Genomic DNA, 23,937 nt, shown 5'->3' with positions numbered 1-23,937 from the left:
AGACACATAAGGTGACATTTGAATCTTATTTTATTTGGGGGGACATTGGATTACCCTTCCTTCTCTAAGTATCACTAATCTCTTTTATAAATTTGGATTCCAATTATGTTTTTTAATAGGTAGGCAACACATAGAGAGAAAAAAAAAACCCCACAAGTTCTAAGTTAACACTTAGGACCTACACTTTCCAGAAAATTTTCTATTTGTGAAAGGGGAATTTCGTGAAGGGAGATTATACTACCAGAAAGTTTCTTCAGAACAAAAATTTGTTCAAACCATTTACCTTTCGAAGATATTTCCTCAAGAAATTCTTCACAGTGTAAATGGCAAAAATAACTCATGCTTGTGCAACATTGGTGAACTCTGGGTATTTTATATACCGTTGGTGCAGGTTAAGTTTAACTTTAATATATATATATATATTACATATATATAATATATATTACTACTTAAATGTCTAACAGGTGAAATACCATTACAGTTCTTCCTCATTACAACACAAATTGTATATTTCAGTAAAATTTCAAGTCTGTAGGAAATAAAATTCACCACACTTGGAAGTCAAACAATTTTAAAACATGAAATTCCACCAAGAAATTCTAAGGCCAGAGCTGAGGAGATGCAGAGTAGTTGCAATGCCTGCTGTGCGATCATGAGCTCCGGCCGGGAGTTGGATCTCAGCAGCCATGAAACCAGCCCTGGGGGTGGGCCCACAGAGCACTATAACCCTCTCCATGGAGGTCAGAGACAGGTGGACTTCTGGGACTTGCTGACTTAGAGCCTATTGAGAAAATGTGAGTCCTGGGTTCAGGGAAAGACCTTGTCTCAGATGACTAGGTAGAAAGTGACAGAGAACACCCAGTTCCTTCATCCAGCTTCTGTATGTGTACACACACTCATACTGACACAGACACAAATGTACAAGCAACTTTTACAAGGAATACATGTGCATGTATTCCTGATATCCAGACATAATATTATTTAAGAGACATTAAATGCAGTGTATGAATTTACCAGCAGATTCAACTGCAATTAAAGGCCACTCTATTGGGGCTAGGAATGTAGTCTAGGGGTAAAGTGTTTAGTTCAATCCCCAGAAAAGGAGGGTTTTTTTTTTTTTTTAAAGCAAGGGTACTTTCCATCAAATTCTGTTTCTTCACTCTAGTGGAATTAGTGTTACCTCAGCCTTCCCTGGGGATTGAATCCAGGGTCTTGTCTCTATACATGCTAGGCAAGTATTCTACCTCTTGAGTTCTGAGTTACACCCGCATCTTCTGTAGTCTTAACAGATAAATTGGCATGAGATTAATCGACACAAATCTGCTTCATGGTCAAAAGGAAAAAGAATTAAAAGTGGAAAGAGCATTATCGTTGGTGAACCAAACTACCAAATTATAGGGCACAGAGTAATATAAAGTAGACTTTCTTTTTGTATTCTTCAATAGTTGTACGTGACGATATCATGCTTATGTATCTTTTAAACCAAACAAGGTGAATAGGTTGTTGTTGGTGGCTGCTTTATCAATTCCAAACACATGAATCATCTATACTAAAAACAGTTCACCCCACGCTCAGAAAGCACTCACCTGAATTAATGCATGATTATCTTTAGAAAATACTGAATCTCCTGATAGCAAAAGAGGCTCGCTTTTTTCGCAGCTCTCCTGGCTGATGAGTGTGTCTGCATAGTTGGGCTGCGGGAAAATCAAGTGACTCTTTCGGGAGCCCGCAGTGAGCGAGACCTCGTGCGAATAGGTCTGCAGGAAAGCCTGCACTCCGTCTACGCCCACAAAGTGAGAGGCTGGAACGTCAGCCAATCCGGGTCCCGCAGCCCCGAGCAGGCGCAGTGAGTGCCAACGCCGCAGCCTGAGCACCAGCAGCACCAGAACAAAGACCAGGAAGACACTGGAGACCGCCGCCACGGCCACCACCAGATAGAGCGTGAGCCCTGAGCTTTCAGAAGTAGAAGGAGATGCTAGATTGTCCAGATCCGCCAGGACGTCGGGGATACTGTCGGCGATCGCCACAGTGAGCGTGACAGTGGCGGAGAGAGGAGGCTGGCCGTGGTCCTGCACAGTGACTACGAGGCTCTGCCTGAGTGCATCTCTGTCCGTCAGGGCCCGAGCCGTGCTTACCTCGCCCGTGTGCAACCCCACCAAGAAGAGCCCTGGCTCGCTGGCCTTGAGCAGACGGTAGGACAGCCAGGCATTCTGTCCTGAGTCTCTGTCCACCGCCACAACCTTCGTCACCAGATAGCCCGGCTCTGCTGAGCGGGGCGCTAGTTCCACTCCAGTAGAACCGTCCATGGGGAGAGAGGGGTACAAGATTTCGGGGGCATTGTCGTTCTGATCCAGCACGAACAGGTTCAGTGATACGTTGCTGCTGAGTGGCGGGTCCCCGCTGTCTCGAGCCACCACTTGCAGGTGTAGGTCTCGGAACTGCTCATAGTCAAAGGAGTGCAGTGCGTACAGGACACCAGTGTCCGAGTTGATGGAGACGTATGAGGAAAGGGGCACGCCCTGGTGGGTGTCCTCAGCTAGGGAGTAAGTGACTTGGGCATTCTCGTCACTGTCAGGATCGTGGGCGGTCACGGACGCGATGGAGGCCCCTCTGGGATTGTTCTCCGGGATGTAGGCCCAGTAGGAGGCCCGAGGAAAAACGGGCGGGTTGTCGTTCGTGTCAGCTACACTGAGCGAGAGGTGAGTTTCGGTTGACAGGGGCGGACTTCCCCTGTCAGTGGCGGTCACTGTGATGTTGTAGCCAGGAACCTGTTCTCGGTCTAGGACTGTGTCTGTGACTAAACTATAGTAGTTTCCGTAAGATTTCTCTAATTTAAAGGGCAGGTTTTCTTGGATGGAACAGACCACCTGTCCATTTTCCCCTGAGTCTTGGTCATTTACGTTTATCAGGGCTACTAATGTCCCTCGGGGAGAGTTTTCTGGAACTGAGCTGGTGAGGGACGTGATGGCTACTTCAGGGGCATTGTCGTTCACATCCAGAACTGTGACGAGGACTTTGGCCCGTGCAGAATACCCCGCGTTATCGGTTGCTTGCACTTCCATCTCGTAGAAACCCGATTCTTCGTGGTTCAACTCCCCTGTTGTTGATATTGTCCCCAAATTACTGTCCAGCTTGAAAACTTTGGCCGCCTTGTCGTCCACATACCGGAAGGAATACATCACTTCCGCATTGGCTCCTTCGTCCGGGTCGGTGGCATTGACAAGCAGCAGCTGAGTGCCCACAGCCACGTTCTCCCTCACACTCACGCGGTACTCGGACCGAGCAAACACAGGTGCGTTGTCATTCGCGTCCACGACCATAACACGGATGCGTGTTGTGCCGCTGCGGACCGGGTCCCCCGCATCGGAAGCGGTGAGGACCAGGAGGTGCTCGGCCCTTTCCTCGCGGTCCAGTGCGCGCTCCAGCACCAATTCCGGGTACTTGTTACCGTCAGCTCCGTTCTGCACCTCCAGCGAGAAGTGAGCGTTCTGGCTGAGCTGGTAGCTCTGAAGAGAGTTCTTCCCGATGTCTGGGTCCCAAGCGTGGGGAAGAGGGAACCGCATCCCAGCGGCAGCGTTTTCACTCATTTTTATTTCTAGTTCACTTTCACGGAAGTAGGGAGCGTTGTCGTTAATGTCCCGCACTTCTATTTCCACTCCATATATTTTCCCTACGTCTTCCATCAGAATCTCCAGATTCAACTGACATTTGATGGACCCCATACACAGCTCCTCCCGGTCTATTCTGCCCGCGGTGACCAAGCTGCCGCTCCGCGGGTTCAGAGCGAAAAGCTGAGACCTACCTCTGGAGACGATGCGGACCCCACGCTCCGCCAGCTCGTGGGGCTCCAGCCCCAGGTCCTTGGAAATGTTGCCCACCCTAGATCCTTTCTCCAGCTCTTCAGGAACTGAATAGCGTATCTGGGTGGATCCGGCTTCCCACAATATACCGAGGAGAACTCCCAGAAAGACCAGCACTTTGCAGTTCTCGCGCCATTGCGCAGGGATCATTGTCGCTTGAGGATTTTATTTCCAATCCTGCTTTTGACCACTTAAACCAGAACCCGCTTTTCAGGCCTTGGAGGCCGACAGTTAGGAGGTGGGACCAGCTCCTCCAGCCAGTTTCCTCGGAGAGGTGTTTTGTCTCAATCTATCTGCATTGTGCTTCAGGCGCACGCAAAGCCAGAGAGCATGGCTTCGCCATCTTTTCCTCCCGTGTTGGTGAACAGCGGCGCTCACAGTCTGAACCAATTACTGCACAGTCCTGATCTCTGGGAGAGGATTATTTTTGGTTGTGTACCTTAAATAGCTCCACCTACTGTTCTTCAAGTGGAAATGGAAACAGAAAGACTTAACAGCAGTGGACAGTTCAGTGAGCATTTTAGTTCTCTAAATTTTTCCCACAAACCCACTTCCTTGAAATTATTTTCAGTAGCTGTATTTTCCTATTTTTTTCCAATATGGCAAAATTTCAGTAGATTTCTGGAAATTTCCTAAAGGGAAGAGCTATTGTAACAAGTTGGAATTTAATACTGAAAAAAAGAAGTCTCGATAATATGGAAACCAAAACTGAGAAATGTTGTAGTACACATGATCAGATTCATATGTGACAGCTAGTCAAGTGACAAAGTGACAAAGACATATCAGCACTTTTAGAGTAAATGGAAGGATTCCAACCTGGAACTGGAGACAGTACTATGCAATTCTACAGGTGTGTGCATTGCAAGAAGATGTTTGGTGTTGACTAAGACTTAGTAAACGGAAGTTAGGAATCTGAAGAAACTACAAATTACATTTTCTAGAGTAACTGACATAATTTTAATAATTGAGGGTTATTGGGCATACATTTAGAAGCACATCAGAGTGTAGAAAAGATTCTCAGAGATGGCTGCATATTTCATGTGTCTAGAAACTGTTATTTGAGAATAAGCACTTTTTGGTGATGGCTGTCTCTAATGCATAAGTATCAACTTTAACTGAGCTAGCTTCCAGCCACTGGTAGCCATAAAATAAAATAAAATTGGAAGGAAACTTACAGATACTTGTGAGAAAAGTCCAGACATAAAAGTGAGATTAGAACAATCCCTAATATATCTGAACACTATTACCAAGTTATTATTCTATCATATTTGAGAACCTTTTTGGACATAGTATTTCTCAATTTATATTACTAAAGAAAAGGCCTTACAAGCTCAAGATATTGATCTCCCAAGAGACAACCACAGACAAAAGTATAGCTCAATTTAAACTATTTGTCTAGGACCAGCAAGAGATGGCTAGTCAAACCTAATTGAATCTGAGTTAAATTCCTGGGACACACATGGTAGAAGTAGAAAACTGACTCCCAAGATTTGTCCTATGATCTCCTCATGGCACATACACCACAGACACACACAAACACAAATGCATAGTAACTTTTAAAATTACTTGAATAGCAGTGCATCATAATACTTCTATGTTTGGAGTTTGATTAAAATATATGGATAAAATATTTCAAAATCCTGGCCCATAGAGAAAAGACAGGACAGAGGTAAGACTGCAAATGAAGCAGGCGATTGTGAGTATAATGAACTTTAGGATATTCTTTTCAAAGGGGGCGGTGCTTCCAGGACTTTGGAAGCAGAGGAAGGAGGATCTCTGTGTTTTCAATGCCAACACAGTAAATTCTAGGACAACAAGACCCTATTTTAAAAAACAAAAGCAAAAAAAAAAAAAGCAAAAAACAAAAACAAAATTCCAAAAGGATTTGAAAACCAAACAATTTGCGGATGAAAGGCTCATTGAAACTCACGTGAGTAGAAGCGAGAGAATCAGAGACTGTCTTGTTATTCTCCTCAGTGATATTTATTTCCACAGAAGCTTCCATAGAGAGATCTTGCGGAGGGATTATTTCTGGCGTTAAGGTAAGAAAATGAGACGTTTTTTGACAATTGGAGGCCACATAGAGATTGTAGGAATAAGGCAGAGTCCCCTCACCGTAGTTGAGAGAAACACTTGGTCTAGTCTTACAGCAGAGGCCAGACTGAAAGCATCCAGAGACTGCAGGACTGTGGGACTGTCGAAGGCGAAGGGCGAGGGCCAGAATCACAACGAAAAGAAAGAGTACTGAGATCAAGGCCAAGGCCACCACCAGGTAAAACTGCAGCTCACTCTGGGAGTCTGACGGTAGAGGGTCATCGCTGAGGTCTGGCAGGGCCTCCTGTAGGCTGTCAGCGAAGATCAGGTGCAGAGTGGCTGTAGCCGAGAGTGGCGGTTGTCCACCATCACGCACAGCGACCAGAAGGCGCTGCCGGGCCGCGTCCCTGTCGCCCAAGGCACGCGCTGTGCGCACCTCGCCAGTGCGCAGCCCCAGGCTGAAGAGCCCGGGATCGCTGGCCTGCAGCACGTGGTACGACAGCCAGGCATTATGTCCAGAGTCTGCGTCCACCGCCACCACTTTGGTGACCAGGTATCCGGGCTCGGCGGCGCGAGGCACCATGTCGAAGAGCGCGGAGCCGTCGGGCTCCAGCGTGGGGTACAGCACGCGTGGCGCGTTGTCGTTGCGGTCGCCCACCAGCACGCGCATGCTCACGTTGGCGCTGAGTGGAGGCGAGCCCTGGTCGCGCGCCTGCAGTATGAGCTGGAAGGAGCGCAGCTGCTCGTGGTCGAAGGCGCGCTGAGCGAACACCACTCCGCTCTGTGCGTTCACGGTCACGTAGGACCACAGCGATTTAGGCTCCAGGTCGCTGGCTATGATGGAGTAGGAGATGTGACCATTGGATCCCAAATCCGGGTCAGAGGCGCTGACTTGAGCGATGGAAGCACCGGGCGGGTTATTTTCAGCCACTTGGATCAAGTAAGAGGCCTGGAGGAAAACTGGAGAATTGTCATTGATGTCCCCAACTTGCAGGGTGACACTTGTGCTGGAGGAGAGGGGAGGCTTGCCACTATCTGTGGCGATGATGGTGACATTATATGTTGGAGTCTGTTCCCGGTCCAGGACCCCATCTGTTACAAGCTTGTAGTAATTACTGGCAGAAGATTCAATTCTAAAAGGAACCTTTTCTTTTACGAAGCATGTCACTCTTCCATTTTCTTCCGAGTCTTTATCATATGTTTTGAACAGAGCCACCACTGTCCCTGGTTCAGCGTCCTCAGTTACAGAATTGGATACCGACGTAAAAACCACTTCCGGAGCATTGTCATTTTCATCGAGAATTTCTATTATAACTTTACATTCTGTGGCCATGCCTCCACCGTCCTTGGCCTCTACACTCATGGTATAAGTCTTCTTGGTTTCAAAGTCTATAGGGCCTTCAGATCTAATTTCTCCATTTTGATCATCTAGGATAAACTTATTTCTAATATCATCTCCTAGTGATTTGAAGGAGTAGGTGACCTCTGCATTGACACCCTCATCCTGGTCGGTGGCCATCACCTTTAGCACAGAGATGCCTGAGGGCATGTTCTCCCTAAGACTGACTTTGTACATATTTTGGCTGAACACTGGGGGGTTATCATTGGCATCAGTGACCTCGATTTGAATTTGAGCGGTGCCAGTTAGTACTGGTTCTCCCCCATCCACTGCTGTCAGGACCAAGAGCTGGGAGCTCTGCTTTTCCCTATCTAGCGGCTTTTCTAACACTAATTCTGGAGCATCCTTGCCTTCAGCCTTGTCCCTCACCACCAGAGAGAAATGCTCATTCAAACTGAGCTGGTAACTCTGGACAGAGTGCCGTTCTACATCTTCATCTATGGCAGATTCCAGGCCAAACCTAGTGCCTGGAATTGCAAGTTCGTTGATTTGTAAAACAATACTATTTTGGAGGAAATGGGGCGGATTATCATTTATGTCTTCTATCACCACATTGATGTGAAAGACGTTTAGGGGATTTTCTGCCACAATCTCTAAGGGCAGGACACACAGCGGGCTTTGGGAGCACAGTAACTCTCTATCGATTCTGTCGCTCACAACTATGTTCCCATTCACAGGGTTCACAGTGAGATACGGTTTCTCTGAGATAACTCTGAGGTTTCGAGTCAGTAAATCCTGTACAGGCAGCCCCAGGTCCTCAGCGAGGTTTCCCACAACCGAGCCCAAGGCCATTTCTTCCGGAATGGAATATCGGACTTGCTCCGAAAGCCCCGTGTAGAACAAAGGCAGCAAGAACGGAAAGGGAAAGAGTACTTGCCTCCACCGGGTCCTGCTTCCTAGTTTCACGCTGGACTCCATCCTTCTCACAGCCTCGCAGGTGAAGGGAAGGCGCTTCACAAATTACTTCCACCACGAAGAAAACACTTCAAGTTTGAGGATATCAAAATCTCTTCTTCGATTTGCTAAGCAGAAAATTTAAGTCCCCCTACTCTTTAAGCCTTCAGCGATCGATCGTTCACAATTTCAACTGGTAGAGCCCCAGAGCCAGACAGCTCTTGCAGCGAACTGGACAGCAGCGGCGCCCAGAGTTCACTTACAAAATTGCAACCAGAAGCTTTTGCAGATTCAATGGAATTACACATACACAGTTATGTTGGGACAGGAGCAACAAAGGAGTTTATTTGTCTGTTTCCCAGTGTCGCTATTGCACAAAGCCCCAAGTGATGGTATCTGCAGCATAACTATTAATCCAGTAAGGAGAGACTAAAAGGCTTGCCTTTCCTATCAGAGGAACCGCACACATTGAAAGAACCAGGCAAGTCTTTTCTCAAGATCACGTGGAAAAATAGCCCCACCAAGTGGTATGGGGAAACTTGGCAGTGATAAAATGATAACACATATCATCTTCAATCCGACACAAGGCATAATTGCTAGAGAAGGACACTCAAACTATTTAGGGCACGTTTGAAATAAAGATGGCCAGTGCCATAAATTATTTTTAGTTATAGATGAATTACAAAGACTGCTAAACTTTCATTCACCCTTAAGAATTTAATGACAAAAAAGAATTTAATGATTTGAGATATGAGCTCGTTTTCTTTTTATCCTTTTATTGAAATGAACTATATGTTGCATCCTAACTGAATCTCCTCTCAGGACCAATTTTTTTCTTTTTCTTCTTCAAGAGCTCAGTTCACAGACCCCAACTAGTTTATACTGTGCTTAAAAATACAGAGCAATTTCTCCCTACCAATAAATGCCTCATGGCATTTTGAATAATCTAATTCTAGTTGAGTGTGGCACTTTAAGTGCTCCCCCTTCTGAGTTTGGAATTCCATAAGCATAAGTACTACTCAAAACACTCAAATAGTTTTCTTGGCTTCAAGACAAATTTAGGCATCTGTTAAGAAGAATTCCCTTTCTAACCATTGAAAATCTATGCCTTATCATGAAATTTACAATGCATTATACTAAGATCAAACTCTTAAGTGAAAAACATAAACGTAAAAGGAAATATTAATGTGTAAGTAATTCGACTCAAAACTCCCGACATGACCTAGGAATTTGGAGTTTGATTACGGAAATGATTCCTACCATCAAATCTTCTAGATAAGTCTCTTTTCTTTGTTTGCCTTTGCTTCAGATAATATGCACGTTATTGGATAAGTATCAAGGCTTCAATAGGTTTTTTTTTTAAATTTTTTGATTCCCAACAATTGAATATACTTAAATGTAATGCAAAATGAGCATAAGGAAAGTAAAAAGGAATCCAATACTCCTAGATGGTTGAAGATAAATAGAAGATAGAAGAGTAGCAAAACAGAACTGTTCTGTAGTCAGAAGAAAATCTCACTACAAGTAATGTGAAGATAAATGGATAAATGAGGGAAAACTTCACAGAGAGCGTGCTCCTGGGCAAAGAAGAAGAAGTAGAAGCAGAAGCAGCAGCAAAAGAAGACAACCACCTTTCAGCCATGATAAGGGTTTCACCAAGGACCTTGCACGTGTTAAGCACATGATTGACCACTAAGCTATATCTCAGCCCCTAAGTCAACCACAACCCAAATACTCCCATCCCTAATTTTCACAAACCATATAAACAAGTCTGAATATGAAACTTTGAGAAGCATAGAATAAAAATCATTTCTATATGTGAATTTGTTACGTTAAGAGCATTCAAAAATGAAAAAACAAGAAAAGAAAAAAACATGAAGAAAATGCATTACACATAACACTACAGTAAAAGAATAAAAGGAAGCAACATCGACTCAACAGACCAGTTATTCTCAGAACAATCTAATGAATTCAGAGTAAGATAAGGAGCCTAAGAAAATGGTCCTGCATTCCTTCTCCCAACAAAGACTTGTTCACCTCTGTATTGATAGGATGAAGCCACGACACAAAATTGAAATAGTCAACAGGATCCAAATATACCACCAACCACCAAAGAGCAAAGCAGAACTGTTCTGTACTCAGCAGAAAAAATCTCACTACAAATTGTGTAGATAAATGAAGAGAAGCTGCATAGAGCAGTATGCTACCGAGTTAAGTTAAATTTAAGCATTAGAAGCAAATGATAGAGACGCTGTGAAATTGAAATAAAATCTGTTTGTGAATCATCGAACTGAATCACAATTAGTTTACATTGAGTCACCAATTACGATGATAGTCACACAATACTGAAGTTAACGCACTACAAAGCAAGCGAAGATAATCGATCTAGCGCTTTAAAATCAAAAGAAAATATACAAGTACCTCAAATTGACTTTGACAAGGCCCTTCTGGGGAAAAAAAAGCTGTTAATCTGATGATGGTAAGGCACACAAACCAACGCTAAGTGTTCTTCTAAATATGTATGGACTAATTATGCCCGCTCAAGTCTAATTTTCATAACCAGCTCAGCAAAAGCCCCTTCAAGACTTGTGCCAAAACAGCAACAATTGGGAGGCAAAGAAATACATCTCACCTGAATATCCGTCGGGTCACATTTGCCTAAAACGATAGCTGAGCCTTCAGCTATCAGAAGAGGCTCGCTTTTGCCACAGCTCTCCTGGCTAATGAGCGTGTCTGCATAGTTGGGCTGCGGAAAGATGAGGTGACTCTTCCTCGAGTCTGCAGTGAGCGAAACCTCGTGAGAATAGGTCTGGAGAAAAGTGCGCACCCCGTCCACGCCCACAAAATGCGAAGGAGGCATCCCAGCCAATCCGCTGGCAGCCTGTAGCAGACGCGAGGAGTGCCAGCGCCTAATCTTGAGAGCCAGAAGTACCACGACAAAGATGAGGAAGATGCAAGAGACTGCAGTGATGGCTACCACTAGGTAGAGAGTGAGACCTGACTCATCTGGATTGGCGGGAGTCTCCAGACCAACCAAGTCCTCCAGAACGTCTGGGATGCTGTCAGCCACCGCCACAGTGAGCCTGACAGTGGCAGACAGGGGAGGTTGGCCGTGATCCTGCACACTTACCACGAGGCTCTGCTTGAGAGCATCTTTGTCCATCATGGCGCGGGCGGTGCGCACCTCCCCTGTGTGCAGTCCAACGGAGAAGAGCCCTGGCTCGCTGGCCTTGAGCAGACGGTAGGACAGCCAGGCGTTCTGTCCTGAGTCTCTGTCCACTGCCACCACCTTGGTCACTAAATAACCCGGTTCTGCAGAACGGGGAGCCAATTCCACACCAGTGGAACCATCAGTAGGGAGAGAGGGGTACAGGATCTCTGGAGTGTTGTCGTTCTGGTCCAGCACGTACAGGGTCAGTGAAATATTGTTGCTTAATGGTGGATCTCCGTTGTCACTAGCAGTCACTCCCAGTTGTAGGGTTTGGAACTGCTCATAGTCGAAGGATTGCAGGGCATACAGCACACCCGTGTCTGAGTTGATAGAAACATAAGAGGACAGAGGTGTTCCCTGGATGGTGTCCTCAGCCAGAGAGTAAGTGACCTGGGCATTTTCCCTGCTATCCCTATCAACTGCGGTCACTGAGAAGACGGAAGAGCCTCTGGGGTTGTTTTCAGGAATATAGGCAGAGTAAGAGGGGTGAGTGAAAACTGGAGGGTTGTCGTTGGCATCTGCCACTTGGAGCAGGAGGTGAGTTTCTGTAGACAGGGGTGGACTTCCCTGATCTTTGGCTGTTAATGTAATATTGTAGCTCTCCACCTGCTCCCGGTCCAGTTCACTATTTGTTATCAACTTATAGTAATTTCCATACGTCTTTTCTAACTTAAAAGGAAGACCATTAGGAATGAAGCAAGTGACCTCACCGTTTTCTCCAGAGTCTTGATCTTGAATGTTTAAAAGAGCGATTACTGTACCGGAAGGAGAATTTTCCGGCACTGAGTTAATGGAAGAGGTGACAGTTATCTCTGGAGTATTATCGTTCACATCCATAATTGTGATCAGCAGCGTGGCGGTGCTAAACAGTCCCCCACCATCTTGGCCTTGAATTTCCATCTCATAGAATCTGTATTTTTCAAAATCCAGAGGCTTTCCGACTAGAACTTCCCCGGTTTGAGAATTCAATTGAAAAATTTCAGAAGCTTTGTTTTTCATTTTCCGGAATGAGTACACCACTTCCCCGTTGATACCCTCGTCTGGGTCTGTGGCGTTTACCACGAGCACCCGAGTTCCAGAGCTGAGGTTTTCGGGAATACTCACTCTATATACAGACTGTGTAAACTTTGGGATGTGGTCATTTACATCGAGGACCACCACGCGAATGGGAACCGTGCCCTTTCGGATGGGATCTCCTCCATCTAAGGCTGTGAGGCGGAGGTGGTGGGAAGCCTCTTTCTCCCGATCCAGGCCTTCCTCCAGCACAAGTTCTGGATTCTTGTCCCCATCAGTTCCGCCTCTCACCTGCAAGGAAAAGTAACCACTAGGGCTGAGCTGGTAGCTCTGGAGGGAGTTCATCCCCGCATCTGGATCCCTAGCATTAGGAAGAGGAAATCGCGACCCAGGACTAGTGTGCTCGCTGACTTTGATCTCCACCTCCTCTTCCCGGAAGCTGGGGGCGTTATCATTAATGTCCGTTATTTCCACCTCCACTCCGTAAATTTTCAGGGTGTCCTCCACGAGAATCTCCAAATTTAGCAAGCAGGAGGGCAACGTATCGCACAGTTCCTCACGGTCAATCCTACTTGCTGTGACTAAGCTGCCGCCTCGCGGACTCAGAGCGAAAAGCTGCGTTTTGCCTTTGGAGACGATGCGGACTCCTCGTTCCGCGACCTCCCAGGGCTCCAGGCCCAGGTCTTTGGAGATGTTGCCCACGAAGAAGCCTTTATCTGTCTCTTCTGGCACCGAGTATCGGATCTGCCCGGTCCCAAACGTCAGCAAGGTTCCCAGGAAAATGCACAACCCGACCAGCCCGCTGCGGTTCAGGCTCTGAGGCTGATTCGCCATGTCCCCGTGTGAGCACAGTTCCGTGGGGTCTTGGCGCCGTTTTATTTTTATTTTTATTTTCTGAGTCAGCTTTTGTATCTACGAGGTTCCAGGCTGTCCGCATCCAAAATATATTCCAAACCGAACGGAGGTGTTCTTATTTTCAGAATAAGGATGCGTGAGTATCCATCCCTTTCAGCTTTGTGTGGTAGAGGTTCAGGAGGACTCAATAGCTTTGTCCTCCCATTCCCTGATTGGTCAACAGCGGCGCCTAGAGCCCAATCTTATTATTACAACATCAAGAAAAACCAGGTGTCGCAGAAGAAATTGTCACACTCACCTTTTCCGTGGATCATACACACTTATGAAGTTGAAAACCGCCAACAATAGTTATGTGATGTACAATTTATCGAGCACACTTATGAAAAGGGTAGGTATTAAATGGACTTGTTTAACTAAAAGGTTTCAAAATACTACTGGAAGTGAAATTCACTGATTAGTTGATTCCAACTGATTTTAGTGATGGAAGAGACATGACATTTGTGGATGTGAAAACAGCACGGTCCGCAAAATCCTCAGGTAGGATGCATGGCTATTATTCTTAATACGTTTCCTCCAAGTTTACTTTAATTATGTGTGTGTGCGCGCGTGTGTCCTTGTGAGTATGTGCACAAGTGAGTGTGGGCTCACGTGAAGCTCAGAAGGTGAACTGGAGTTACAAGCAGTTGTAAGCCACCAGTTGTGGGTGCTGGGAACTGAACTTGGGTCCTTCCAAAGAACAGCAGCGATCTTAAACACCAAGCCACCTCTCCAGTCCCCACTAATGTTGCTGTTGTTTTTTAATAAGTTATTTTGTTTTTTTAATGAGAAAAATAAAGACAGATGGTTTGTTCAAACTTTAAATAGCATTATGGCTCTCATTTAATTTCATATACTTCTATGTGTTAGAGGCAGGAGGACAGGGAGGAGAATTAGTAATAAAAGCCAGGACCTAGAGCATACTACACTCTCAACCCTCAAACAATTTTTAAGAATTAAATATGTTTGGATAGTAGTGTAATTAACCACTGCAAACCATTTGTTAGGTGTGCTGGATAGAACTGGGCATATTCCAGATGAGGCACATGCATTTTGTCACTGAGTCACACTCCCACATCCCTTCCAAACACTGTGATACCCATGAGTTTGGCCTAGATATCTCATAGGAGCTTTAACTTTCAAATCAGATCCCACTAGGTGGCTTGCCTCTTATTCCCAGAACTCAGGAAGCAGGGGCAGATAGGCCAGCCTGGTTTACACAGTGAATCCCAGGACAACCAGGACTACATAGACTTATCTCTCAAAACCAAACCAAACCCTTAAAATAGCAGTACTACATTGGAGTACATTGGCGTACAGGCATATAAAAAGCATAATATTAAATACCTGGTTAAAGATCTTCTCGTCTGCTTCAACACTAGGAGTTAAAATACTAGCCAACAGTGCCGAGGAGCTATCTTTGTTGAGAATATCTTGTGTGGCTGAATAATTACCAACAGATGTGAGAAAATTAAAGTCTGGCTTAGCTTGCTCTCCAGACACACACACATTATAGGCATAGGGCAATGTCCCTTCACTGTAGTTGGGTGGAAGTACAGGTCGAGACTTGGAGCCTAGAACTGACCCCAAGCAGCCAGTGTTTGAAGGGCTGGGAGACTGACGCAAGCGCAAAGCAATGGCCAAAATTATTGCCAGGAGAAAAAGCACTGAGACCGAGGCCAAGGCCACCACTAGGTAAAACTGCAGCTCACTCTGGGAGTCAGAAGGGGTGGGATGATCGACAAGGTCCGGCAACGCTTCTTGTAGGCTGTCTGCGAAAACCAGGAGCAATGTAGCAGTGGCAGAGAGAGGCGGTTGTCCACCATCCCGTACAGCGACCAGAAGGCGCTGCCGGGCCGCGTCCCTGTCGCCCAAGGCACGCGCTGTGCGCACCTCGCCAGTGCGCAGCCCCAGGCTGAAGAGCCCGGGATCGCTGGCCTGCAGCACGTGGTACGACAGCCAGGCATTATGTCCAGAGTCTGCGTCCACCGCCACCACTTTGGTGACCAGGTATCCGGGCTCGGCGGCGCGAGGCACCATGTCGAAGAGCGCGGAGCCGTCGGGCTCGAGCGTGGGGTACAGCACGCGTGGCGCGTTGTCGTTGCGGTCGCCCACCAGCACGCGCATGCTCACGTTGGCGCTGAGTGGAGGCGAGCCCTGGTCGCGCGCCTGCAGTGTGAGCTGGAAGGAGCGCAGCTGCTCGTGGTCGAAGGCGCGCTGAGCGAACACCACTCCACTGTCCTGGTTCACCGACACGTAGGAGGACAGAGCTCTTGGCTCTAGATCGCTGGCTATGATGGAGTAGGAGATGAGACCATTTGGTCCCAGATCTGGATCCCACGCTTTGACTTGGGTTATGGAGGTTCCAGGCTGGTTGTTTTCTGGTACGTTTACTAGATAAGCGGGCTGTTGGAAAACAGGCGCGTTGTCGTTGACATCAGCAACATGCAGAGTAATGGTTGTGTTGGAGCAAAGAGGAGGCTTGCCCCTATCTGTGGCTGTGATAGTAACGTTGTACTCCGGGGTCTGTTCCCGGTCTAGGATGCTATCTGTTATTAATTTGTAGTAATTATTGGAAGAAGAATGAATCTTAAATGGACTGTCTACGCTTAAACTGCACGTGACTTCTGCGTTTTCTGCAGAATCTCGATCCCTTACTTTGAAGAGGGCCACGACCGTTCCAAAAGGAGAATCCTCCAAAATCTGATCAGAGAGGGAAGTGATGATTATTTCTGGGCGGTTGTCGTTTTCGTCTAGAACTTCTATAATTACTTTACACTGTGAAGAAAGAGATCCTCGGTCCTTTACCTCCACATCAATCGTATATCTTTCTGCTTCTTCAAAATCCAAGGGCTGGTGAGTTACAATGTCTCCAGTTACAGAATCCAGAGAGAACACGTGCTGGGCCTTGTTAGCCACACCCAGGAAGGAGTATGTGAACTCTGCATTGCTGCCCTCATCCTGATCCGTGGCCCTTAGCCTTAGAACCGCAGTTCCCAGAGGTACATCTTCTCGAAGGCGGACTCTGTACACATCTTGACTGAACACTGGAGGGTTATCGTTGGCATCCACCACTCGAATTCGGAGCTGAGTGGTACCACTTCGGGGCGGGTCTCCACCATCTACAGCTGTCAGCACCAACTGGTGCATGCTCTCCGTTTCTCGGTCCAGCGTCTTTTGCAATTCTAATTCTGGGTATTTGCTACCATCAGGATTGTCTTTCACCAACAATGAGAAATACTCGTTAGGACTTAGCTGATATCTGCTCAGTGAATTCACACCAATATCAGGATCTTTCGCAGATTCCAGAATTGTTCTCATCCCTGGGTTGACGGATTCACTTATTTCTAGGTTTATTTCATCTTTGGGGAATTGAGGAGCATGGTCGTTAACATCCTCAATCTCTACCACGACATGAAAAATATTCAAGGGGTTTTCCAGTACAGCTTCTAACTGCAGCTCACACCTTCTCCTCTCTCTGCATATCTGCTCGCGGTCTATGCGGTCCTTCACCAGTAAGTCCCCTCTCTCCGCGTCCACGCTGAAGTGCAGCTTCTCAGCGCTAACCCTCAGCTTCCGAGACGACACTTCCAGAACACCGAGCCCCAGATCCTTGGCGAGGTTCCCCACCACAGAGCCGCGGTCCAGCTCCTCCGGGATGGAGTAGCGGACCAGCTGGCCCAGCGCGGGACAGAACAAAGGCAGCAGCAGGGTAAACAGTACCTGCGGGCGGCCAGGGCGCTGTCCCTGCGCGCAGCTCCCTCCCATTGCTGGCTCGGGTTCTCTCTGGGTCTTCGGATCTTCACAGTAGGAGAGAGTGCAGTCTTCTGAGGCAGAGATGCATTCGTCCCTGGACAGCCGGACCCCAGTTTGGGGCTGGGAATCGGTGTCTTAGTGTCTGTGAGTGAGAGTTCCCCTTGGAGTGTGTTCCTTTCAGTGCAGGAAATTCCAGCCCAGATACTGAGGGATCCCGGGAGCTTGTGCTGCACTGGCCGACAGCGGCGCCCAGAGGCTTTGATTGGAATTGCAGTCTGGCGTTTCATATTTTGAGGAATCGTATATAAGGGCAAGTTGATAGCTAAAAGATTTGAATTTTGTTCCTCATCGGTTTTGTTTTCATCGGGGAAAATTTTAATATTAAATATTGTGTTTAATTTGTAAAAAACATACTCATGTTGGGTAGTTTGAATGACTATTTCCTTCAAATAAAAAGGCATGAAACAAAGTAAAGGGGAAGGTTCACAGATCCTAACCCATGGCCCACTGTTACCCAAATCATCCCTCCACAGGAAAGACTATCACTCCTTTTGAGGATAATTTCTTTTGTCATCAACAGAGCCTTTGTCAGTCAAGAAGTAAATACCCTTTCATCCGTATTTAGAATGCAAACCTGGCTCTATTCAGTCGTCAGGATGTTCAGCATTGCTGTTAAGATTTTTAATATAATGTTTACAGCATTAAAAGAGTGCTATTGAAGCTTGCTTTTTTTTCAAATAATGGAGCTGAAGCATATAATAAAATTATTACTCTCATGGGACAAAGATGTTTCAATGAGTTAATGGTATTGTAACTCCAGAGTGTGCACTCACCTTCCATGGACCTACAGTTAACTAAGTGTTGACACAAAAAAAGTCACAATCATATCCTCAGATGTATTGTGAGACTTGGTAGGTCAATCCTTTTTCTAGTAACTTCTGCAGAGTAATAATACATTCAAAGATTGAACCAAATTATCACTATTTCCTTGATCTAAATGTGCTCACCAATACCTCTACAAGCCATTTATTTAGAAGGGTTTCGTGTATATCTTTGCTTAATTCTGAGTTCCTGAAGAATGCTATTTCTTTCTTTGCTCTTAGCTCTTAGTTTATTTTAAAGTTCAGTCCCAGAACTTTTGGGTTTCCTCTGAGTTTTTTTCTACATTAAAGAGGAAATGTTCTTATCATGCATGTTTAGCTTCTGTTCTTGGGAACACACACAACATTACCCATCACCAATCCATATTGACATTTTAGCTTAAATTGCTGGCATGTTTAATTCTGAATGAAAAAAGACAAAGAGAATCCAAAATCTCGATTTAACTGTATAAATTCTTGGAATCATCGTTGGGCAAGGAAAGTCAGATTAAAAGGCTGTACCTCTCATATAGCAAAACGTTACAGAATTGTATGCAAAGGAAAGCCACTGGGATAATGGGTATAATTATGGTTATAAAGATTCTAAGCATGTAGTTATGAATTTTTGATTGAATACCAATTAGTAATTTAAAATCTCTAAGGAGTATATTCAGGTATTGTTTGAAAAATATAACTACAACAACATATTGACTCCATCCTTAAAGAACTGCCTTGGACTTGGCTTCTGCATCTGGCACGGCTAATGCATTTGTTTCTGACATTTACCTAATTTTGACAAACTTGATTTCAAAAGAGCTGTCTAAAGTGGCAGGGTTATAGCACATGGCCCGTGAGGAGGACACATAGCTCAATAGACATGAAGTTCCCTTTTAGCATTCAGCAACACAAGACACAAAGCTACTTATAACAACCTTATGGCAATCTGGGTGATTCCCTTGACAGTTTTCAAAACAGTCTTTACCATATTCTACACTTTAATGTTTTAGCGAGAGGCAAGTGTCGCCGGAACCGAGAGAAGTAGTTTTAAAGTAGAGATCTAGTATTTCCATCACCTGGATTCAAGCCTAAATGTAAATCTGACCATAATTGTTTAAAGAAAAGGTAAAATCAACACTCACTGGCACCAGAGGGGCATCTTCTACAGGGCACTTCGAATCATCTAACAGAGACAAAGGATCTTTTTTCTCGCAGCTCTCCTGGCTAATGAGCGTGTCTGCGTAGTTGGGCTGTGGGAAGATCAGGTGACTCTTTCGCGAATCAGCAGTGAGAGAAACCTCGTGCGAATAGGTCTGCAGGAAAGCACGCACCCCGTCCACACCCACATAGTGAGACGCAGGCACACCACCCAATCCATCTCTGGAAGACTGAAGCGCATGAGATTTGTGCCAGCGCCGAAGTTTGAGTGCCAACAACACAATGACAAAGGCCAGAAAAACACAGGAGACCGCTGCCACTGCCACTACTAGGTAAAGGGTGAGGCTTGAGGTTTCAGAGTCCTGCGATGTCTCCAGGTTGCCCAAGTCTGCCAGAACATCAGGGATGCTGTCAGCTACTGCCACGGTCAAAGTGACCGTGGCGGAGAGAGGAGGCTGGCCGTGGTCCTGCACAGCCACCACCAGACTTTGCCTGAGTGCCTCTCTCTCCAGCAAGGCCCGCGCTGTGCGCACCTCGCCCGTGTGCAGCCCCACCGAGAAGAGTCCTGGCTCGCTGGCCTTGAGCAGACGGTAGGACAGCCAGGCGTTCTGTCCTGAGTCTCTGTCCACTGCCACCACCTTTGTCACCAAATAGCCCGGCTCCGCTGAGCGGGGAGCCAGTTCCACCCCAGTGGAGCCATCAGTGGGTGGAGTGGGGTACAAGATTTCTGGAGAGTTGTCATTCTGATCCAGCACGAACAGGGTCAATGATGCGTTACTGCTGAGGGGAGGCTTCCCGCTATCACTGGCTGTCACCTGCACCCGCAGTTCTCGGAACTGCTCATAGTCAAAGGAGCAGAGAGCATACAGGACGCCAGTGTCGGAGTTGATGGAGATGTAGGAAGAAAGTGGAGCCCCCTCAATGGTGTCTTCAGCCAGAGAGTAAACAATCTGGGCATTTTCTTTGCTGTCGGGATCCAAGGCGGTCAGGGAGAAGACGGAGGCACCCCTAGGGTTGTTTTCTGGGATGTAGGTAAAGTAGGAGATGTGAGAGAAGGTGGGTGGGTTGTCGTTGATATCTGCCACTTGCAGAGTGAAATGAACGTTGCTTGACAAAGGTGGGTTTCCCCCGTCCGTGGCTGTTGCTGTGATGCTGTAAGAGGATACCTGTTCCCTATCAAGGGCTCTTTGTGTCACTAGTCTATAGTAACTGTCAATGGACTTTTCTAATTTAAATGGTAGGTTCCCTGAGATGGTACAGGTTACTTCTCCATTCTGCCCAGAGTCTAAATCATGCACGTTTAAAAGGGCTATGACAGTCCCCGCGGGCGAATCCTCAGCCACTGGACTAAACAGTGATGTGATGGTCACCTCTGGACTGTTGTCATTTACATCCTCTACTGTAATCAACACCTTTGCAGTCGCAAGATAGGCCCCTCCATCTTCAGCTTGGATTTCTATTTCGTAGAAACTCATTTCTTCATAATCCAGATTTTCAGATATTTTTATTTCTCCAGTGTTTTTGTCTAGTTGGAATTTCAACAGTTGTGTGTCCAGTAATTTTCGGAATGAGTACATCACTTCTCCGTTGGCGCCTTCGTCTTTGTCGGTGGCAGTCACCTTTAGCAGCTGAGTGCCCACGGGCAAGTTCTCTGGAATATTCACTCGGTATTCAGGGGAGGTGAAGACTGGAGCATTGTCATTCGTGTCAAAGACAGTCACTGTGATGAGGGCGGTGCCTGATCTGGGAGGGTTACCTCCGTCAGAGGCCACGAGGACCAGGTGGTGAATCGCCTCTTCCTCACGATCTAGGGCGTGCTCCAGCACTAGCTCCGGATACTTGACGCCATTAGCACGGCTCTGAACGACTAGGGAGAAGTGCTTATTGGGGCTGAGCTGGTAGCTCTGCAGAGAGTTCACACCCACATCCGGATCAATAGCTTCCAGGAGGGGAAAACGCATTCCTGATGCGACATTTTCATTAATTTTTACATCCAGAGTTTCTGCTTGGAATTGTGGTGCATTGTCATTGACATCCGTTACCTCTATCTCTATTCCGAAAAGTTTCAGCCTGTCTTCCACAAGGATGTTAAAGCTCACGAAACATGGCGCGCTCTGGGCGCATAGCTCCTCCCGGTCTATCCTGCCTGCGGTGACCAAGCTGCCGCCTCGCGGGTTCAGAGAGAAAAGCTGCGACCTACCTTTAGAGACGATGCGGACCCCGCGCTCCGCCAGCTCACGGGGCTCGAGCCCCAGATCCTTGGAAATGTTGCCCACAAAAGAGCCTTTCTCTAGTTCTTCAGGAACCGAGTAGCGGATCTGCCGGGCTGCGGACTCCCAGGGCACCCACAGGAAAAGGAGGATCAGTTTGGCGCGCTCTGAGAGATTCCTTTGAGCGGCCATTGTCTCCTGTCCACGGAATTCTCTCAGAGCTCTCCCCGAACCGCTGGGCGCTCTGTGTGTTTCACCAGGTTCTTTTCTTCTTTCTGGGGCTTCAGGAGTTTTCCGCAGATGGAGCACCTAAAATTCCGGGGTGATTTTCGTTGCAGCCCAGGAGCCGGTTTGCAGGAACTGAGAGGCTTTAAGCCTTTGGACCCTCAGAATCCCAAGTGAGCTCTGGCTCATAGGTGAACAGCGGCACTCAGAGTCGGAATAAGTTACTGCACCCAATATAAAATCTCCGCAAATGCATCTTTCTGTTGAGTTTTTGTTTTATTTTTTGTTTTTGGTTCTCCCGTTGTTTGTTTTTTTTAAATTGGTTAAGAGTTTCATTATGTATCTTTGGCCGCCCTAGAACTTTTTATGTAGACCAGCCTGGCCTCCGATTCAGAAATCACCTGTGTTGAGTTGTTTTATTTTACACTACGCTTTTGATTTCTCTGTTCCTTCTCTTTTTTCTTTTTTTCTTTTCTTTTCTTTTTTTTTAGAGGGTGTGAGATTGAAATCAGGGCTTCACAGATCCTAGACAATTTCTCCATCATTGAGCCATGTCCTTGTAGGTTACTCGTAGATTACTGGGGACTGTAATAAGTTAAATTGATATTTGCAACTTATTTCCAAAAGGAGCACACCCACTCAAAACATAAATGTTCATTTGTTTGTGTTGAAAAACGTCTCAGAACTTTGGTATTCATCCATGTGGAGACAATTATACCTCTTTTGGTAAAATCCACTTTGAAAGATTTTTCTTTGTTGTTTAGTTTATAATTGTGTAAGAGGCCATCAAGATAGTGTATTACTACTTAACGATTTTTTAAAATTTAATTTTCCTTCCACAGGATTGTTTTTGAAATGTAATTAGGTTATTTAGAAATAAATTAATCAAATAATTAGAAAGTAAAGGAACAAATTGCATAGTTGCCTACCACAACATGTTCAATCATTTCAGGAACCAGGAACAAAAGTAAAGATGTAGTATATGAATACAGTGTGGAGAATCAAACGATGTGAGGCAAATGCTCTACCCTTGAGCTAAACCCCTAACCCTGATGTAGAATTTTAAATAAGTACTTTTTTTCTTAAAAAATTCCAGGTATCTTATTGTGTCAGTGCAATATTACCAATATTAACGATGTCTTCTAGGCAGTTTATCTGGTAGTGTGAAGAAGGTGGAAAATGAATCGATAGTTTTGCCTACCTACCCACACCCAGAAGGAGTCAGGTTTACAGAGAAAAGGGGTTGTTTTAAAGTGTTTCAGTCAGTGTGGCATTCTTCAGATACTCTGTTAGAGTTTTGAGACTCAGGCTTACCCTCTGAGCATTGGAGTTCTAGGTAGGTACTGGCCAGATCCAATCATAAATTTATCTTTTTTCTTTCAAAGACCTTAAACCACAGAGACAGAAAGAAAAGACGCAAGGACATCTCATGGTTTTCTTGGAAATGGTTTCTTTCGATGTGGAGGAAGAGCTTGAGAAAAGGCATAAAAGCTGTTCCAGGAAGAGGGGAGGGGAATAATATGGAAGAAAGCTAGAGGAACCAGAAGTAGAGGAGAAAATCCCTCTAGGGCGGTTATATTAACTTCTGGGGACCACAAAACTTTAGGAATGTGAGCTTCAGGTCACCTCCCAAGAGAAACACCTATCACTGAACAGAAGTAGGAAGGTGGGTTAGCTGTTGTCCAATCACCTCCCAAGTGCGCATGGGTAGGAAATACAATGGAGACACGGAGGCGGGGGTGGGGTGGGTGGGTGGGGTGGGATGGAGTGGAGAAGGGGTGGGGGTGAGGGGTGGGGGAGGGGTGGGAGACAGACATAATTTACAATGAACATTTCCCTGGAAGGGGACACGGATCTGATAGTTCTGCATGCTTTAACATGTTAGACATTAAAACAGATAAATCAGATGCATAAATTAATTTAAGTAGCAAGTTTGGGTAGGTTACTCATTTATTTAGCTAGACGCAAAGACTACTGCTTTAAAAATTATTTTATGTATATCAGTGTTTGGTCCTCATACATGTATGTGCACCACATGCATGGCTGGGGCCTGAGAAAGTCAGAAGACGGTGTGGTGTCAGATTCCCCAATCCCCTGTGACTACATACAATGCTATATGGATGTGAGCCACTACAGGTGCTGGGAATGGAAGCAGTTCCTCTGCAAGAACAGGAGTTCTTTACCCCTGAGCCGCCTCTCCACCCCCAAGTTACTGCTTTTGCTTGTCAACCGGGAGGTTCATAAGGAATCTCCACCCCACCCCCACCCCCACTTAAGGATAAACTATTTCGTCATTGAGAAGACAGGGTGGCAGTTATACCGATCTTCATACAAATAGGAACCTACATAGGAAAACGAAGTTGCTACAGCGGAAATAAGAGAAACTAGGATTATTAAGGAATAAAACGAAACTTACCGATGTTAGAGT

At 46.0% G+C, this 23,937-nt stretch overlaps 3 protein-coding genes across 5 annotated transcripts in view; all 3 read right to left on the bottom strand.

Moving 5' to 3' along the window:
* Positions 1–17,242, bottom strand: part of LOC127234245 (protocadherin gamma-C4) — an 87,090-nt gene extending 69,848 nt beyond the window's left edge. Inside the window, exon 1 of one of the 3 annotated variants that reach the window (XM_051201114.1) lies at positions 14,651–17,242. In XM_051201114.1, the coding sequence (XP_051057071.1) occupies positions 14,651–17,071 (2,421 nt within the window). In that variant the 5' untranslated portion in view covers positions 17,072–17,242. Of the gene's footprint in view, positions 1–5,790; positions 8,227–11,317; positions 13,476–14,650 lie in introns of those variants that run through there. The other 2 variants (XM_051201116.1, XM_051201115.1) reach the window with 2 other exon arrangements.
* On the bottom strand, positions 1,572–4,173 carry Pcdhga12 (protocadherin gamma subfamily A, 12). Its single transcript, XM_051201120.1, has one exon. It carries the CDS (start codon positions 4,008–4,010, stop codon positions 1,572–1,574), a length of 2,439 nt encoding a protein of 812 aa, XP_051057077.1. The 5' UTR covers positions 4,011–4,173.
* A 1,762-nt stretch (positions 17,243–19,004) lies between the features above and the next one.
* LOC127234273 (protocadherin gamma-A10) overlaps positions 19,005–23,937 on the bottom strand; it is a 39,887-nt gene continuing 34,954 nt past the window's right edge. Inside the window, exon 2 of the mRNA XM_051201167.1 lies at positions 19,005–21,274. Coding sequence (XP_051057124.1) covers positions 19,005–21,274 — 2,270 coding nt within the window. The remainder of the gene's footprint in view (positions 21,275–23,937) is intronic.

This window comes from Phodopus roborovskii, unplaced genomic scaffold, assembly GCF_943737965.1.
Source record: "Phodopus roborovskii unplaced genomic scaffold, PHOROB, whole genome shotgun sequence".
NCBI classification, from domain to species: domain Eukaryota; kingdom Metazoa; phylum Chordata; class Mammalia; order Rodentia; family Cricetidae; genus Phodopus; species Phodopus roborovskii.
Note: the sequence above shows the minus strand (reverse complement) of the source record. Positions and strands in the feature narration are given on the sequence as shown.

Bases quoted from the DNA above. Each gene is read 5' to 3' on its own strand.
- Pcdhga12 (XM_051201120.1), bottom strand. From the start codon at position 4,010: ATGATCCCTGCGCAATGGCGCGAGAACTGCAAAGTGCTGGTCTTTCTG.